The sequence below is a fragment of the Otolemur garnettii genome, unplaced genomic scaffold (genome assembly GCF_000181295.1).
Source record: "Otolemur garnettii isolate 467f Iridium unplaced genomic scaffold, OtoGar3 scaffold00193, whole genome shotgun sequence".
Taxonomy (NCBI): Eukaryota; Metazoa; Chordata; class Mammalia; order Primates; family Galagidae; genus Otolemur; species Otolemur garnettii.
This window is the reverse complement of record NW_003852588.1, coordinates 2,198,387-2,217,582: the sequence shown is the minus strand read 5'-3', so window position 1 is coordinate 2,217,582 and position 19,196 is coordinate 2,198,387. Positions and strand designations below refer to the sequence as shown.

The window sequence follows — 19,196 nt, the reverse complement described above, 5'->3', positions numbered from 1 at the left end:
CCATCAATTATAAGAAATATCGCCCCGCCTAAAAAAAAAAAAAAAAAAAAAAAAAAAAAAAGAAGCAATCATGAGGGCTGAGCCCCCATGATGGGATTAGTGCCCTTTTAAGATGAGGAAGACACTAGATGTCTCTTCTCTCTCCCTCTTCCCTACCCCCGACCTCTGTGAGGATTTAGCAACAAGGTGGTGTCTGCAAACAGGAAGTGGGCCTTCTGGTCCCTGAAGCTGCAGACACCTTGATCTTGGACTTTCCGGCCTCCAGAACTGTGAGAAATAGATGTTTGTCATTTAACACCCGCCCCCCCCCCACCAGTCTATAGTGTTTTGTTATAGCAGCCCAAGTTGACTAAGACATAGATGTATGTAGTGGAATATTCCAAGCCATTAACACTATGGGGAGGACTTTTATTTATAGGAATCCTTTAACGTGAAAGAAATAATCTCAAAGCAACACATAGAGCATAATATAGTTTAAGGTACAATGTGTGTGGGAGTGTGTCTCTGTGTTCAGGAATAGGATGGGATCCCTCAAAATGTCAGTGGTGGGATTTCCAGTGATTTTTAAATTTTCCTTGTAAGAGTCTGTATTGTAGGAATTTTTACAATGATTTCTAAGTAAAATTATAAATTAAAAATGAAAAGCAGCTGTTTTGATTGGGACGTGGGCAAGGAGGAGAAAGGGAAGGAAGGAAGGAAAGATTGATCTTTTTCCAGCAAACAACAAAACTGTAACTCATTCATTTTATTTCCCACACAATACTTATCATTGGATTAATTCTTGCCAAATTGAGATGATCATATTTGGGAATTTGAACCACAGGGTTCCCTAGGTTTTCAGTTGATTGCAATGGGAACGGCCATCAGCCAGGCACTGCCAACAGAGTGGGAGGGAATGTCACTCCCCCATCCTCTATTTGGTCCTCACCTTGAAGAGAAAGTACTCTGAGGAGCCCCTGAGGTTTTCAGAAAAGGGAAAGGGCTGGATGAAGCTCAGGATGCACCAAGGTGTTCACCGCTGACCTGCGCAATGTCCCCACCCACTGTCCCCTGCCAAACGAACACTCATTCCAGAATGCACTTGAGGACAGCAACCATTTGCCACAAGTGCCTTTCCATATTTACCAACTTAATCCATTCCTCACACAGAAAGAACAAAATCGAAATTCCTGCCCAAAGAGAAGAATGTAAAAGCAATGTATTTCTGAGACAGTTTGCTCTGCTAACAGTAAGGAGTGTACATAAAGTGTCCTTTTAGCTCAGTGATATAAAATAGCCCCCTTTCCCCCCCACATAGCCTCCATATAAGAGTGGTCCACATAAACACACAAAGTAGGAGAGTCAGTACAAACTTTATTTCTCAATAGTGAAGATAAGTATGAACTAAAGCACAGAGAGGTGCAAAGGTGGATGTCTTCTAGGATAGAATTCGTTTTAGGCTAAAACACGATGAACTGAATCTAAAATGGTCACTGGTGTGCAGGTCTCATGCATTATTGAAGAGATCTTCGTATATAATGCATTACTCACTCCTTCCTTCCTCCAGATGGAATCACTTTGAAATAAATCTGTTGGTGAAGCCACTTAAATGACTTCATTGCCGGGGACTTGGGAGTTTTAATGAATTAAAAGTTCACGTCTCAGTTCTAAAACCCAGTAATGCACTGACCAAAGGATAATATTTGTGGAGGACAAAAAGATAAATTACTTCTAGCCTACAATGCCTAGACTTTCCCCCATACGAATATAAAATAAAAGCACCACAATCAGCCTCAATACTCAACGTGACATAATTAAATTCCTGTGAGGTCAGACTTAAGACGGATGGAATGCTCACATAAAAAAGACTCTTCTAGAAATAATGTAGAAATAATGTTCATGATCATAGGAGGCTGGTGATAAAGCTTTATTTCTAAATTTCACCTTGAAAAGGTTATTTGAAAATTAGCACAACAGATGCCAATTCAAAAATCCTTTCTTCCCTAATGACCCAAAAATTATCTAGAAGAGCAAATTAAAGCATTCAGATAATTTTCAGGTGTCACTTAATTAATTAGAAGTAACACAGGAAATTGTGAAAAACCCATTTGTCTCTTCAAAAGAAATGTCTATTAATGTCCTTAGTGAGTGTGATTATTTGTTTTTTAGTGGCTGGACATCCACATGGTTAGAGAGAAGGGGATGGTCTTCTTCAAACAATTTGAGCTTCTTGAACTTACCAGTTTTCACAGATGGCTGCTTACCCTCCCCTTCCTCTAGCAACTGGCAGGTGGACAAATGAGCATGACCTTTCTGGAAAGCAACTGGACCCTATATCTCAAGAGTCCTGCATATGTTCATCCATTTCGATTTGACTGTCCCATTTCGTGTGGGAATTCTCAAAGAAGGTCACAAAGCAACCAGAACTTATTCTAGAATTATCAATTATGCCAAACAATTATAAACAATCCTAATGGCTCCGCGCCTGTGGCTCAAGTGGCTAAGGCGCCAGCCACATACACCTAAGGTGGCGGGTTCGAATCCAGCCCGGGCCCGCCAAACAACAATGATGGCTGCAACCAAAAAATAGCCTGGCGTTGTGGCGGGTGCCTGTGGTCCCAGCTACTTGGGAGGCGGAGGCAGGAGACTCGCTTGAGCCCAGAAGTTGGAGGTTGCTGTGAGCTGTGATGCCATGGCACTCTACCCAGGGGCATAGCTTGAGGCACTGTCTCAATTAAAAATAAATAAATAAATAAAAAATAAACAATCCTAATGCCTAACCATTAGGAAATGAAAACATAAACTTTAGCCACAAAATGGAATATTGGGCAGCAACTAATAAAAACCTTAAATGGCACATGAAACAGGATGGCAGAGTTTGGTATTTTCCTGAGGGGCTTCTGCAGAACACCAGGCCCTTGAGGTCCTTTTTGGAAAAAAAAGATTTCTCAGCCAAACAAATTTGAGAAACACTACATCTAATAATATTCCCTTGGAGGTTTCAAAGTATTATTGATACACTAAAAGCTTTGAAAATTTCCACAGTAGAAAACTCTATTTATTCTGGTTTGAGCTCAGAATTTGCCACTCATTTTCCTTTACCTTTTTCAAGCCGTACTTATTAACATCTGGGGATAAGTGTGGTAAGGACCCACCTTAGGGGAAGAATGTGAGGATAACTAGTTTCAGAGTCCTGAGGCCTGCTTTGGCTCTATCCTGGTTTTCATATTTTGTGAAATAGGGGTTGAGGTGGAAGGTGGGGCCAGAGATGGTAACAATGGTTTTCCCAACTCTGGGATAACGTTCCCAGCCTTGGAAGGAAACCTCTCACCTTACTCTGCTCTTCCCATGACACATGCCTCTCTCTCCCACCCTGCACTATCCTCTGGTAAGACACTGGTAAACGCTATTCCAGGAAATCTCATCCTCCAGACCACCTAGTCTGTCTTCAGCAAAATTCTTTAAGTGCAGGTTTGTGGCATCATAAATTCCAAAGCAGCAAAACCCTGCAAGTCAGGAATGAGCAGTGGTGGAAATTACATGAAGTTTCTAAACAAGCACAGTTCCAGCTGGGCTCTGCTTCCGCGGATGAGAATTATCCAAGCCAGAATGGCCTGGCAGTGGCTCCTGGAACTCGCAGGGATGAGTTTTGTGCTGTGATTTTTCAGAGAACGCTCTGTCCCACTCAGACATGATGGCCTGTGACTCTGCCTCTACTCTGCCCCAGGTGCCAACCCACAGCCAGAAATTCTCACCCTTCCAAGGCCAAGGCTGGGAGAGTCAGGGGCAGAAGCCAAGAAGAGCCTTCGGTCCCTTGGGATTCAAACAAAGAGGGCAGGGATAGAGAAAAATTCCCGAAATTCACAACATTCTCAGCTGGCATAAGTTGAATGGAAAAACACATTACTAAATGTTCTTTCTGTGTCATTCAGAAGAAAGCTTCCCATTTTTGCACAGACCTCTCTCTCTCCACAGAAAAGCAGAGGGCCTAGTTAATATGCCTGCTCAGATGTCCCAAACCCAACAGTACAACAATACGAGATAGTAGAGCTGAATAAAGACAGAGTTGGGGGACAACAGACCAAACTGTTAATGAGGGTGATTTCTGAATAACAGCAATAACCACCACTTGCTTAACTATTTCTAAATTATTTTTTAAAAAGTTGTAAACATAATACATTACTTTCGCAATGATGGAAATAGCTTTTTCTTTTCTCTCCCCACACCACTTTTCCTTCCCTTTTCTTTTAATGAATCATTAAAGCCAAAGAGCTTTTCAGTAGTCAGGGATCCGAGGGTTAAAGCAAAAGTACCAGGAGGAAGGTGGATCACAGCGGGGCTGGACTCCTTTCTGACAAGGTGTGGTACAAACCCTCTTTAGTAATAGAAAATGATACAGCACAAACCCAAACAACCTCCTGTAAAAAGGAGTGGTGGAGAGGGCATGGGTTAGTGTTTTTAAAAGACAATACAACAAACTAAAATATTTCAATCCCTAGGATTGAAAGTACGTGTAGTGAAAGTAACACGGAGTCAGTCAAGCTGGAGCTGAGACGGTACAGCTGGTCTGGGAGGTCTAGGTCATGGGACCTTTACCTCACGCCTCCCACTCTTGTTGTTTCATAAATCCAGCTCTAATCTACAAGTGTATATCTGGAGTAGTTTAGGGCTATTGATTTAGGAGATTAACTTTTGAATTGGAATTTTACTTAGGGTCACGGGTTATGCTGATTATTGTTTATTTGGGACATGGGTTATGCCAATTATTGTTGTTTAAGATAAGGGTTAACGTGGGCTTTGCTTTGAACTTCATGTATAAAATTGTGGTTTTGGAAATGAAAGAACAGAACAGTCTTGGAGAGGTGGTTCTCATTGTTCTCCAGAACGCTAGCCTTCTGAAAAGTCAATTCTGGTGGACTTGTCCCTGTCTATTGGACCTATTAGCTGACAGTGACAGGCAGCCAGACCCTGTTTGTCTGGTAACAGGAAAACGTATAAAACAGAAGGCAAGGATTTGATAGGTTGTAGAAATGCACTTTTCCCCACCTACGGAAATGCCCAGAGGCAGTAAACCTTGGCTCCTACACCCGTCTGTTGGCAAGTAAGTGGAACTTCTTACAAGTCTAGGACTCTACCTACCTCATTCCTAGGCAGGTGTCATCTCTTCTCATCAGGCATACCCCCTGTTCTGTGCATTTGGGGAAAAGCTCATGATGGGTTACAGGGATCAGAGAACACTAGGCATTTCCCTCCCTCTTTCCCACATGGTCACAGGAAGCCTGCAGAAGGGACCACATCTTTGCTGTGCTGCCCTGAGAAGCCCTCTGAACAGACCCAAATCCCACCAGACGCACTCTGAAGCATGTGGTTTCATTTATCCCAGCACAGTAGGCACCAGGCTCTGTACTTGGCTGTGGGCCATAGGGCCATCATGCACAGCCTTCCCCTGCCCCATGGGATCCACCACAGCCACGCCTCCCTCTGGTCTCACCAATGTCCATCTTGTCCTGACTGGAAGACCAGAAGTTTCCATGAGAGCATTCAGATATTGCGCGGGCCACCGAGCTGGCCACACAGCCTCAAGAAGGATGGTATTTTTAACTGTTCGATTGTGTTTAATTACATACACCATAGAATATATTCATTTTTAGCTTTTTGTTGTGGAAACATTCAAGTATACCCACAAGAATACAGCATGGTATTCTCACCCCCTGGCTTTAACACTGTCACTGATACAAGCACCCCCACTCCACCCCATCACTGCCATCTCTTAGAGCAAACACTTGCTATCTTCTTATATTAACTTACCATATACCAAGTCAGATTGAGTTACTATCCTATGCAAATCCTTCTAACTACTAAGTATAATACCAAGTTCAAGCTCCATACTACAGTGTCTAAGGCCCAGGGCACAACAGCCCTGGTCCTTTCTCAGGCCCCTCTCCTGCCAGTCTCTAGCCCCCTGGCCTCCTTGCCTCTTCATGAGTATCCAGGCACACCAAGCCTCCACCCTGCCCAGAGCCTTCTTCCAGCCAGGACCTCCTCCACTAGACAGCTGCAGGCCCCTCTCTAACTTCATCAGCACCTTTTCTCGACTGCCACCTTCCCCAAACCTCTTTCTGGGCCATAGCAGGAACTCAAAATGTTTATAAAAATCAATAATCGTGTGAAAGCAGGTGGATAAGATAGGCTTGTTCCCATTCTCCAAAGGAAAAACTGAGGCTCATAATGTTTAAGAGAATTGCTCAAAACCACATAGCCCTTATATGATGAAACTAGACCTTGAACACAGGGCTTCCGACTCCCAATTCTACGCTTTCACCACTCCTGTATTGCTTCTCTGAAATGAAACATTGCTTACATTGATGGAATTACGGGACAGCCACTGTTCTAAGAAATGGGGAAACTGGAATGTGGTCAGCAGAACAGTGCCCCCCTCCAGATGGCCACATCCTAATCCCCATCACCTGTGACTATGTTATGGTCCATGGCAAGAGGGGAGCAAGGCTGCTTATCAGGTGGCCTTCAGACAGGAAGAGCACCTTGGATTACCCAGGTGGGCCCAATGTAACTGCAAGGTCCTCATCAGCGGCAGAGGAGGCAAGAAAGTAAGATCCGAAGAAGCTGCTCTGTCAGCTCTGAGGGTGCAGGAAGGGGCTACAAGCCAAGAAATGTGAGTAGCCCCTGAAAATGGGAAGAAAACAGATGCTGCCCTTGCACTTCCAGAAGGATTACAGCCCTGCTGATAATTTTGATTTTATTCCAGTGACCTTCTGACCTTCAGAACTCTGCGTATATGTGTACCACCTTAAGCCACTGAGTTTGTGGACATCTATTACAGCAACATTAGGAAACAAGAGGATGAGGAAGACAAACAAGGTCCCTGATCTCAGAAAGTGTCCTTCACCCTTGGGGTGTAGGGTAGAGTGAGGGCACCTTCCCAGGGGCTGCTCTGGATATAGAGTATGTCCAAGTGGCCCATCTGTGCTCTAAGGACACTCCAGCTGTCCCTGCTAGGAACAAGAAAGGAAGCCCATGTGCCTAATTTCCTGTTCAAGAATGACACTCACAGGCTCTGCAGGCCTTTTCTCCTGTGTTTTAACCAGACTTGGGAAATCAGCTGCACAAGGGAGAGGAGCAGAGGAAACAAAACTAGGTGAAGTGCTTCTTCGACTCTCTGTCCCAGCAGCTGTCTACACCTCTTCCTTGTGATCTGAGACTCAGAAGAAAACTTGGCCTCCACCCAAGGGGCACAGACAGTGCCTCCTAAAGAGAAGCCAGTCAGGCAGGGCACCGAGACCTGTGTGGGTATTCATCTAGTGCGGTCACAGAACCTCCTGGGACAAGCCAGTCTGACTGGGGCGGGGGGCATGACACTCCCTGCAGAGCAAAGGGAAGCAGCAGGGCCTGCAGGAGCCGGTGTAGGGCAGGGCAAGTGACCATTTAAAGGCAGAAGCTGGTCCATGCAGGGTCTGGCCACCTCTGTCCTCCAGGGTCCATCCTATCTCCTGACTGCCAGCTCAGCTACCTCCCAACCAAAGGACTTCTGACATCTATCTTCATCTCCAGGCATGTCCTTCCTCTTCCTTTCTGGCCAGTGGCATTCTGACACCCAGAGGACAGTTGTATTTTCCTAAAGTACATGGGCCCCTTAAACAGTATGACAGTTACGGGGGCCACATTTGGGGCTAAGGTTGCATCTCCAGGGTAACTGCTCATACTTTCCTTTTGGCAGTTCCCAGTCTCGATTTTCAAACATCAGTGAAACTCCACAGCCATGAGACTTCTGGCCAAAGGCGGCGCTGGGACTTCTCCCCTGGGCTGCTGTTTATCTTTGTCTTTAGCAGGATCAGCCCCATCTTCAAGCTCCAGGTCTGCCTCCTCACCACGTCAGTCACAGTCACCCAGTTTTCCCTTTTGGGAGGGTTGTTGGGGTATGACAGGAGGCATAGGGATCCCAGGACTCGCTGGTTGAAAGCTCAGTCCTCTTGGGAAAGGGACAATAGGAGGAGAGAAAACACATGTGCCCTCTTCCCTCTCTCAGTGACGGGGACAGTTCTATTGCAGGCTGGGGGTGGGGGGTAAAGCAATTCCTCTCTAGTAGCAGGCTAGAAGCAGGGCTCCTGGTCTGCTGTCTAATACTTTGTAGCCAAGCCTGTATCTCTAAAGACTGCAGGGCACACAGAGGAGAGAGACAAGGGCAGCTATGCTAAGCTGGTAAGAGGCCCCCATCCTTCAAGGACTTCCAAAGGTCAATGTTTCCTCTGACGTTAGCAGCAGCCTATGAATAGTGAACCACTTGCTCCGTCACAGACATTGGGGCCCTAGGGAAGGAGGGAAGAGAACAGAAGAGTTTCTCTAGATGTCTGTAAAGCCTGAACTTGACCTCAACTATCTGCTGGCCCCCAAATTCCCTTGTTTTCTCAAAGACCCACTGAGGTGTAGCATTTTTTCCATAGCTCTGCATGGAGCACCTGGCATTCTGAGTGTGGTGTTCGGTCACCTGACCTGTCAAGCCATGGCAAACTGGCCAGTGCTGGCAGAATGAACCTGATGGAGGTGAACAGGCAGTGTGGCTAAGCAGCGTGGGGTGTCCAAATTTCCTGAGGGCATCCACCACACTGCCAGTGCCTGGGGGATGTGAACAGGGCTCATTCTTCTTCAGGGACCAGATTCAAGGGACACTCTTGATAATAAACAAGACTGAACAAGTTAAGATTAAACAAACTTGAGTAATGTAAATAGAGATGTTTATTATATTATTTTCTGTGGTTTACTGAAATGCTTGAAATATCACACAGTTGGAAAAAAGTTTGTATACTAACCAGGAAAGTGGCTTTCAGGATATTATCACATTGTTTTTAGCTCTATGAATTAAGAAATAAAGTCCTCATCGTATGTTAAATGATATTGCTGAAAAGGACTAAATCAGTTGCAAAGAATGCCATTGTGAAGATAGATCTTTTTCTTTCAAAAAACATAATGTAGCCTGGGCACGGTGGCTCACGCCTATAATCCCAACATTGTGGGAGGCCGGGGCAGGTGGATTGCTTGAACTCATGAGTTCCAGACCAGCCTGAGCTAAAAATGAGACCTTGTCTCTACTCAAAATAGAAAAACTGAGGCAAGAGGATCACTTGAGCCCAAGAGTTGGAGGTTGCCGTGAGCTATGATGATGCTACTGCATTCTACCTAGGGCAACAGCTTGAGACTCTGTCTCAAAAAAAAAAAAAAAAAAAAAAAAAGAAAGAAAGAAAAAGAAAAAGAAAGAAAAGAAAAACAGAATGTAGTCAAATATCATAAATGTCAAGTCTAAAAATAGTTTTATAAATTGTAAGTGATCACAAACATAACCTTATTTATGGTTATAAATTCTAAATGGATTTGCTATAGAAAACACATTTAAACATTTAGAAGATTTAATTCTTTATTTAGAATTTTTTTCTCTGAGGTCAATGTTGCATTTGCAATCTGTAGGGAAACTGCAAAGAGATGAAAGACAGCTTATTTGCAATTTGCTTATCATCTATAATTTAAAGGCATAAGGAGTAGGTACTCCTCCATCTACATATTCAACACAATACCTACCAAATATTGGTAACTATTTACAAGCTGATCCTAAAATTCATGTGGAAATGCAAAAGATCCAGAATAGCTAAAACAATCTTAAAAAAGAAAGTTGAAAGATTTACATTTCCCAATTTGAAAATTTACTATTATACAAAGCTATAGAAATCAAGACAATGGCATAAAAATAAAAATCTGGATCAGGCCAGGTGCTGTGGCTCCAGCCTGTAATTCCAGCACTTTGGGAGACTGAGGCAGGAGGATCACTTGAAGCCAAGAGTTAGAAACCAGCCTGGGCAATGTAGTGAAACTCTTGTCTCTACAAAAAAAGAATTCGGCATGGTGGCACACACCTGTATGCCAGCTACTTGAGATGCTGAGTCCTGGTGGTCAAGGTTACAGTGTGTGTAGCTCTATGATCAAGATACATCAAGCTTGGGCAACAGAGAGATACCATCTCAAACCAACAACAAAAAAATTCTTTATTAATGGAACAGAACTGAGAGTCCCAGAAGGAAAATCTCACGTTTAAGATCAATTGATTTTTAACAAAGGTGCCAAGACAATTAACTGGGCAAAGAATAGTCTTTTAAATAAATTGTGTTGGGACAACAGGATAGACATACGCAAAGAATAAAAGTGGATCCCTTTCTTACAATATACACAAAAATTAACTCCAAATGGATTATATAACTAAAATTAAGAGCCATAACTACAAAACTCTTAGAAGAAAATGTGAAAATAAATTGTGATGACCTTGGATTAGGTAAAGACAACTGTTGGTGAAATATGGACAAACTAAAACTTATACATGGCTAGTAGAAATATCAAACAGTGTAGCCATGGAAAAAAATGGGCAGTTCCTCTGAATGCTAACCATAGAGTTACTATATGATCCATGAATTCCACTCCTAGATATTTACCCAAGATTAAAAGTGTGTGTGTGTGTGTATACACATACATACACATATACATGTATGTATATCCACTCAAAAACTTAAACATGGATATTCATAGCAACATTATTCATAAAAGCCAAAAAGTGGGGTAAAGTGGAAGTCCATCAACTGACAAGTGGGTAAACAAATGTGGTATATCCACACAATGGAATATTATACAGCCATTAAAAGTTGTGACCCACACCACAACACAGATGAACCTTGATAACATTATGTAAAAAAAGCTAGTCACACACAGACATAAAATCCTCACAGATTATATTATTACATTTATATAAAATGTCCAAATTACACAAATTTAGAGACAGAAAGTAGCCCAGGATGGGGACGTGGGGAGAAACTGGAAGTCATTACTAATGTATATAGGGTTCCTTTCCGGAACCTCATTGTTCTAAATAAAGTTCTAAAACTTATTGTGATAGTTGAGCAATTCTGAATATAACAGAACTCACTGTACACTTTAAAGTCATGAATTATATGGCACATGAATTAGATTTCAATAAAAATATTTTTGAAAAAAAGGCTGGGGGTGGTGGCTCACACCTGTAATTCCAGCACTTTGGAATTTTGATGTGGGTGAATCACTTGAGGCCAAGAGTTGGAGAGAAGTCTGGGCAACATAGTGAGATCCCCACCTCTACAACATTTTTTTAAAAAATTAGCTAAGTATGGTTGTGTATGCCCATAGTCCCAGCTACTTGGGAGGCTAAGGAGGGAGGATCACTTGAGCCAAGGAGTTTGAGGTCTTAGTGAGTGGGCCACTAAACTCCAGGTGAAAAAATGAGACTCTGTATCTAAAAAGAAAGAGAGAGAAAAGGGGTTCATAACCCTCCACACGATGACAGTCAACAGAGAAACAAAAGCATATTTTCAGTTAATGTGATTTCTAACCATTAAAACTCCAGGATAAATTATCCAGAAAAGATGCTTCCAGAAGAAACCAGCTTGAGGACAACAAGCTCGAGGACCGAAGCTTTAAGCAAGTCTAGAGCAGGAAAGGAGAGGGACAGGGAAAGAACTCCCCCGCCAAAGAATAAGTACATAGAGAGTTCCACTACCACGGCTCCCTTCACTGGGCTCTTTTTAGAAATGCTTTTCCAACATGGGGATGGATTCATCAGAAGAAGCAATAAAAATATTTTAAAGGCCATGGAAAGTCATATAATATCTCTATGGTTTCAGGTTTTTTAACAGGAAATTTGTATAGGATAGAACTTCATGGACTGTATAAACTCAGCTTAGTGGGAAAAGATTCAGGAGAGACAGCTGAAGAAAGTTGGGAAGAAGTTGGCCCTCCAAGGTATACAGAGCAAGAGAGCCCAGTCATTGTACCAATTCTTCACTTCTCCAAGAATCTGTCTGATTTACAATGGTGTTCTTTTTTTGGTTCTTCTCACTAATGTCACCTTACATCGTGACTCTGGGCTCTGGGACAGAGCAGGGCAGTTCAATTCCTTTCTGTCTCCTGTGGACTAATGTGCAGTGTGGCCCTGGGTACGCCCTCCTGGAGGTGCCCACTGACCTGTGGACCACTGTGCAAGAAGGACAGGAGGAGGAGGATCCTTGCAGATTTGCAGTGCCCAGAGGGCAAACTAACTTTTCAAGAATGCAAATTTATGCCATAATGTAAGACAGAATTAGTACTGGGCAGCAAGCATGGCACTCACCAGAAATCTGTGTATGCTAGCCAGAATTTGGTGCAATCACTCCACAATAAAACAGATTGATTGAGTCATTAACGCAAAGCACCATCCCCCGTGAGGACACAGAGATCTGTCTTTATATTGTAAAATCATAAACCCTAAGAGATTGTTTGTTTAAAATTATGAAAAGTAGGAGAACAGGGGCAGATTTCTACAAAGATAAGAAAGCATACTAAAATTCCTGAGTCCAATAATTAATGAGACAGAACAAACAGCAATAGGCACAAGCAGCAGCCCAGTATTTATCTTTAGCTCCAACATTAGACAACGTTGTTACAAGCACAATTAAAACCAACAACAAGCTGCCAAAACAAATGAAAAACTGCCAGCACTGGAGAGATGTGAGACTCCACCAAGGAACACCAGGCAAGGACAGCCGAGGATAACTAAATCAGGCCTTCGAGGGTTGGGGAATCAGATGGCTATAAAGGCCAGGGGCTGCCATTCCCACACCTTCCATAAACCCAGATTCCAAAATCACTTGCTTGAAATTGCTATCCAAAATTAAATCTCTCTCCCTCTAAGAATAAAGGAAGAATATTATTACAATGGAGTCATACCTGGCACATATAATACTGGCACTTTTAAAAATTACATAGGTATCAAGTAAGTCACAGACGTCTATAACCTCTAACAATCAACTTCTAAAAACAATTACAATTAGAAATATAACTATCTGAAATTTTTCCATTTGTTATTATTCTTTGAGAAAAAAAACTACAATAGTCATTTCAGCAGGGTGCCAAATTTCATCAAAAGCAGACAACCCCTTGAATATTCCATTTGAGTAGGTAAGTAAATGTCAGAGATCCTGTTTAGATTGCACAGAAATCTCTCCTTAGTGACACTGTAATTACAAATGAAAGAGATTATAAAGGATCATGATCCTGCTGATAAAAATTATCAACACAGAGATATGTGAAGAATGATCTAATGTGAAAATATTTGGATGATGGGAGTTTAGATGATTTTACCATGAACTGTATGACTTCTGTGTGATTTTTCCTTCAAAATAAAACTATAAAGCTCAGGACTCAGACTGCCAGATTCAAGCTTCAGCTTCACACCTTATTAGCTGTGTGATCCTGTGCAGTGACCTCACCTGTAGAGGGAATAACAGTCTCTGCCTCACAGTGCTGTCGAGTGGCCTCAGTGCACTAGTTCACTCAGAGGGCACACAACAGTCCGTGGGACATAGCAAGTCATTAGGAAACACCGGCTGGCAGTAGAAGCAGCAGCACTGGTAACACTAAGCCAGCTATTTGTAAAATTGACATATATGCTGATTAAAGGAGGCTGCAAAAACTATTTTATGGCCAGAGGGAGAAAGGGTAGCAAGAAAACCTCTCTGCTTAAGTTTAAATCGTAGTCCAAATGAAAACCAAGCAGATCAACACAAGGACAGACACAGATGTAAAGAAGGAGATTCCTAAGTCTACATTTTTCTTTGAATCTGCCACTTCATTTTAGGAATGTTCTGGCATAGCTGACTAACAGAGCCAAAGAAGTGCCCCAGGCAGTCACTTGTGTGCACAAAAGTCTTTGCTCTCAATTTAGCACCAAAATAGAAGACATTCTAATGAGGTTAGCATTTATAGGCCAGAAGATTCATCCTAATTTTTTTTAAAAAGGTTAAAATGCCTTAATCTATAAATGTGAGAACTTTAGTTTTAAAGGGGGATTTAAATAAAATGAAAATTATATAAATGAACCAACCCTTGATTAGTTAGGAATTATGGATTATCCTGAACCCTGGATTATTCCTCTTAGAAAGGCAGGGAGGGAAGCAAATAACAAAGTCAGTGAGTGCATCCAACAGCATATTAGGAGGTCAGAGCTGTGGAGAATAACCAAGCAGGAAGCCAACGGAGCCAGGCAACAAAAGAAGGTGGTGTCATTTCACATATGTAGGTACACAGGTGACATTTGAGTTTGGATCAGACAAGGGAAGTTCAAGTAATTTTACTCTGTAATCACCAGCTCTGATAAATATTTTGATCAGGCTGAAAGTTCCCATTTGAGACGAGATATTGGTTATCTCTGTGCTCCTCACCATGCCTTTTGATTTTGATAATATGCAGTCTAGTTTTTATGCAAATACCCTGTTATAGACACAGTCTGTGATGGTATTCATCATTTCCCTTTTTAAATCTAAAGGCAAAGAGAGCCTCTAAAATATATAATCCTGTCCGTAAGTATTTTCCACAAATAAAGAGATTAAAAGTAAGAGAGAAGTCATGGCCGTTTCTGGTAACCCATCATCCATTAGCCCACTTTCCAGTGTGAGAGCCCAGATTTTCCGTGGGAAACTATGCCTACCTGACTGTAGCCAGTATGGTCCAGGCGAGGGGAATACCAGCCAACTCCAGGGCTCCCTGTATTACCTGGCCTTACGACTGGGGGCACCAAAGTGCCCTGAAGGCTGTGCAGCCTTTTCAGTTCGGGAGGGGGCCACGCCTCGAGGCCCAGACAGTGAGAATTCACAGGCCTAACAAGTGTTCCCACTGGCAGGAAAAGTGGGTCCTCCCCAAGTGGGGTCGGGGAGGGGATCATTCTTGACACCCCCGGGTAAAGGAGGGAGGTTGGGTCTGCCTAAAAATGAAGCCAAACCAGAGGCAACTATAGTTGTACTACATGGAAAGAAACAGATATATATCCTGACACGCACTGGGGGTCAGGATCGTGGGGTTGGACTCAGCCCTGCTTCACCTCTTTAGACTTCTCACGGAGCTGAAGAGTACATTCCCCTCCACCACCACCCCCTTTTTTTTTTTTTTTTTTTTTTTGAGACAGAGCCTCCAGCTGTCCCCCTGGGTAGAGGGCCGTGGCATTACAGCTCACAGCAACCTCCAACTCCTGGGCTCAAGCGAGTCTCCTGCCTCCGCCTCCCAAGTAGCTGGGACCACAGGCGCCCGCCACAACGCCCGGCTATTTTTTGGTTGCAGCCGTCATTGTTGTTTGGCGGGTCCGGGCTGGGGATTCGAACCCGCCACCTTAGGTGTACGTGGCTGGCGCCTTAGCCGGTTGAGCTATAGGCGCCGAGCCACCCCCTTTTTTTTCTTTGCAGTTTTTGGCCTGGGCTGAGTTTGAACCCACCACCTCCGGCATATGGGGCCAGTGCCCTACTCCTTTGAGCCACTCAAGTACATTCCCTTTTTGCTTAGATCATTTCAAGCTAGATTTCTGTTACTTGCAACCAGCAGTCTTGCCGAATCCAAAGAAATCTTCCGAAACTGGTTTTATTCTCACTAGAGAGCCAACAACAGTGTGTACTCACCCGTTCCTGACCAGCAGTATCCCAGATGAGGAATTTGTGAAGTTCATTTCCACAAGGCACAGTTTTGGTCATAAAAGATGCCCTGAAAAAGAGAGTCAGCATCTCCACGTTACTGCTCAGTGTCTTTACAAAGGTTCCTGAATCAAACAAGTTAATGTCGCACTTAGCAAGACTCTGAAGCTCTTGTTCTCTGGAACCACTAAGAGGAAACAAGCCACTAGTAGAGTCTTGCCACCCAAAAGAAAATATTCTGGATTTTCTTAGTCCAACTGGAAGTTTAGAAACAAAACCAAAAAATGCATTTAGAAGACTGAATCCCAAACCAGTTAGCTTCAATTGTTCTACAATAATACTTTCCAGATCTCAGCAAAGAATATAACCTTGGATTTTAAAAACTTTTACAACAATGAAGAGTGAAAAAGGCAACAGGTATTTTGGCAGGTTATGGTTTTGGCCTTTCAAGCGCACAAAAGGAAAGCTGTCTTACATATTTACCTATGCTGCCATGAATCCAACACTAGTAGCGGCTAACACAATACTACGTCTAAGTCCCAACCTGACTGCACAAATGCAAGGATAAAGACTGTAGTTTAACAAATATTTATGCTTTCTCTATAAGAAGGGAAGATTTTAAAGTCTCTGTAGATCAAAAAACACTTGCTATTTCTTTTTTGTACATTTATTCTCAATAAGCATTTTTTTGTTGTTGTTCTGAAGAAAGGTGTAAAAACACAAGGAATGTTTAATAGTTTTGACTTTTCTTCTGTGAGATAAAGTTTTTATCCACTAAAAAACAGCAAGCATTCCCAATAGTGGGTCAATCTGACATTAAAATCTTCTTGAAGCAAAGGAATAGAAGTAGATATATCACTTATGCAGCATTCAGGCCAAAAATATTTGATCAGAATTTAATCATAAGGAAACAATTAGGCAAATGTGGAACGTGGCACATTCTACAAGATGAACTGGCCCGAATGTTTCATGTAAGTGAATGTTACAAAAAGCAAACAAAAGGCAGGGAGATTTTTCTAGAATCTAGATTGAGAGGAAAGAGCTAAGAAAATCAAATGCAATATATGAGCCTTGGCTGGATCCTGGATTAGGGTCTTTCAAAAAGATTTTAAGGGCACCTGTAGCTCAACAGATAGGGCACTGGCCACATACACAGGGGCTGGCAGGTTGGAACTCAGCCTGGGCCTGCCAAACAATAACACCTACAGGGTGGTGCCTGTGGCTCAAAGGCGTAGGGCGCCAGACCCTTATACTGGAGGTGGCAGGTTCAAACCCAGCCCTGGCCAAAAAAACAAAAAAACAACAAGAACAACTAAAAAATGGGTGGGTGTTGTGGCAGGCACCTGTAATCCCAGCTACTTGGGAGGCTGAGGCAAGAGAATCGCTTAAGCCCAAGAGTTTGAGGTTGCTGTGAGCTGTGAGCACTTTACTGAGGGTGACATAGTGAGACTCTGTCTCAAAAAAAAAAAAAAAGATTGGGCAGCGCCTTTGGCTCAAGGAGTAGGGCACCTTTGGCTCAAGGAGTAGGGCGCCGGCCCCATATGCCGGAGGTGGTGGGTTCAAACCCAGGCCCAGCCAAAAACCGAAAAAAAAAAAAAAAAAAAGATTTTAAGGACAGTTGTAGAAATTTAAAGTTGGACTATATTATGCATGTGAGATATTATTATCAAATCACATTGATTTTCTAGGTCTGATAATAGTATCCTTATTATGAACTTAGAGACGCACATTGAGGTTTTTAGGGGTAAAGAGTTGGGATGTCTTTTCCTTACTTTCATACGGCTCTGCTTGGCCGGTCCAGTCCAGCTCAGGATCCAACCATGCCCACAGCACTCATCACAATAATATTCCCTCAACCTGCAATTTTCTCATGAATAAGAGGCCAGTTACAAAAGTCACAGGGAGGAAAGTGTATGTTCCCTAAATTCCCAATGATCCTTAGGCTAACAGTAAGAGGATTCTTTTTTTTTTTTTTTTTTTTTTTTTGAGACAGAGCCTCAAGCTGTCCCCCTGGACAGAGTGCCGTGGCATCACGCTCACAGCAACCTCCAACTCCTGGGCTCAAGCGAGTCTCCTGCCTCCGCCTCCCAAGTAGCTGGGACCACAGGCGCCCACCACAACGCCCGGCTATTTTTTGGTTGCAGCGATCATTGTTGTTTGGCGGGTCCGGGCTGGGGATTCGAACCCGCCACCTTAGGTGTACGTGGCTGGCGCCTTAGCCGGTTGAGCTATAGGCGCTGAGCCCAGTAAGAGGATTCTAATTATCAACCTACAATTGCCATAAATGGAAATTCTAAGTATTCTTCTAAGTCAGCGGTTCTCAACCTGTGGGTTGCAACCCACAGGATCTGTATTTAAAGGACTGCAGCATTAGGAAGGTTGAGAACCATTGTTGTAAGTGATATGATCCAGTATAGTGAAAACCACATTTATTCCTTTATTTCTTCAAAAGTGCTTAAAATACACAGCCTAGACTGCTAATAGGTGCAAATACATTCCAAAAATGTTAATATCTATATTATTTTCCTATTATAAAGACAATATATACTTCCAAAAAAAGAAATCCAAAAACTGAAAATGAAGGAAATAACAATCAGCCATCTCTCTCATAGCCACAGTCTCTGCTAGTAAGCTGATACATGGCCCTTGCAATTTTCATACAATTCTTTGGGGGGAGGGGTTCATTCTTTCAGCTCTTTTTTCCTTTTATTTTTAGTTGATACACAATAATTATACATATTTATGGAATACAGAATAATATTTCCATACATGTATGCAATGTGTAATAATCAAATCAGAACAATTAGCAAATTTATAACCTCACACACTTACCATCGCTTTTTTGTGTTTGGATCTATTCTAAATGTTCTCTTCTACACAGTGTGGGTGAGGGAAGGGGAGAGCAAAGAGAGAAAGAAGGAGGGAGTGGTGGGGAAAGGAAGAGCAGAGAGAAGGGAGGTGGAGTCTTGGGATGTGCCACACCTTTTGGGGGCAAGACATATGATTGTAAGAGGGACTTTACCTAACAAATGTAATCAGTGTAACCTGGTTTCTTGTACCCTCAATGAGTCCCCAACAATTAAAAAAAAAAAAAAATATATATATATACATATATATATGTTCTCTTCTACGTACTTGACAATATACGATACATAGTAAGTCGTTAACTATAGTCACCCTGGTGTGCTACAGAACACCACAGCTTCCTCCTGTCTAGCTATAATTTTATATCAGTTAACAATCCTCTCCCTACCCCTCTTTCTCCTACCTTTTCCCCAGACTCTAATAACCAGCATTCTACTCTCCTCTCTGTGAGATCAACTTTTTTAGCTTCTGCATAAGAGCGAAAATATGCAGTATTGATCTTTCCGTGTCTGGCTCATTTCACTTAAGATAATGTCCTCCAGGCTCGTCCATGTTGCCACTAATGACTAGACTTCTCAAGACTTCTTTCTTTCTTATGGCTGAACAGTATTCCAGGGTGAATATATACCACATTTTCTTTATCCATTTATTTGCTGGTGGACATTTGGGTTGATTCCATATCTTGGCTATTGTGACAGGAGCTGCAACAGACACGGAGATGCAGGTACTTCTCTGATATACTGATTTCTTTCCCTTTACACAATACCTACTATTGTGTAAATAGTTTGTTTGAGACTGCTGGGTTTTATGGTGGTTCTAATTTTAGTTGTTTTT

At 42.6% G+C, this 19,196-nt stretch overlaps 1 protein-coding gene across 1 annotated transcript in view; it reads right to left on the bottom strand.

Moving 5' to 3' along the window:
- The window catches only part of RAB31 (RAB31, member RAS oncogene family), a 142,470-nt gene that overhangs the window by 46,981 nt on the left and 76,293 nt on the right, over positions 1 to 19,196 (bottom strand). The window contains exon 3 of the mRNA XM_012812174.2: positions 15,486 to 15,567. Coding sequence (XP_012667628.1) covers positions 15,486 to 15,567 — 82 coding nt within the window. The remainder of the gene's footprint in view (positions 1 to 15,485; positions 15,568 to 19,196) is intronic.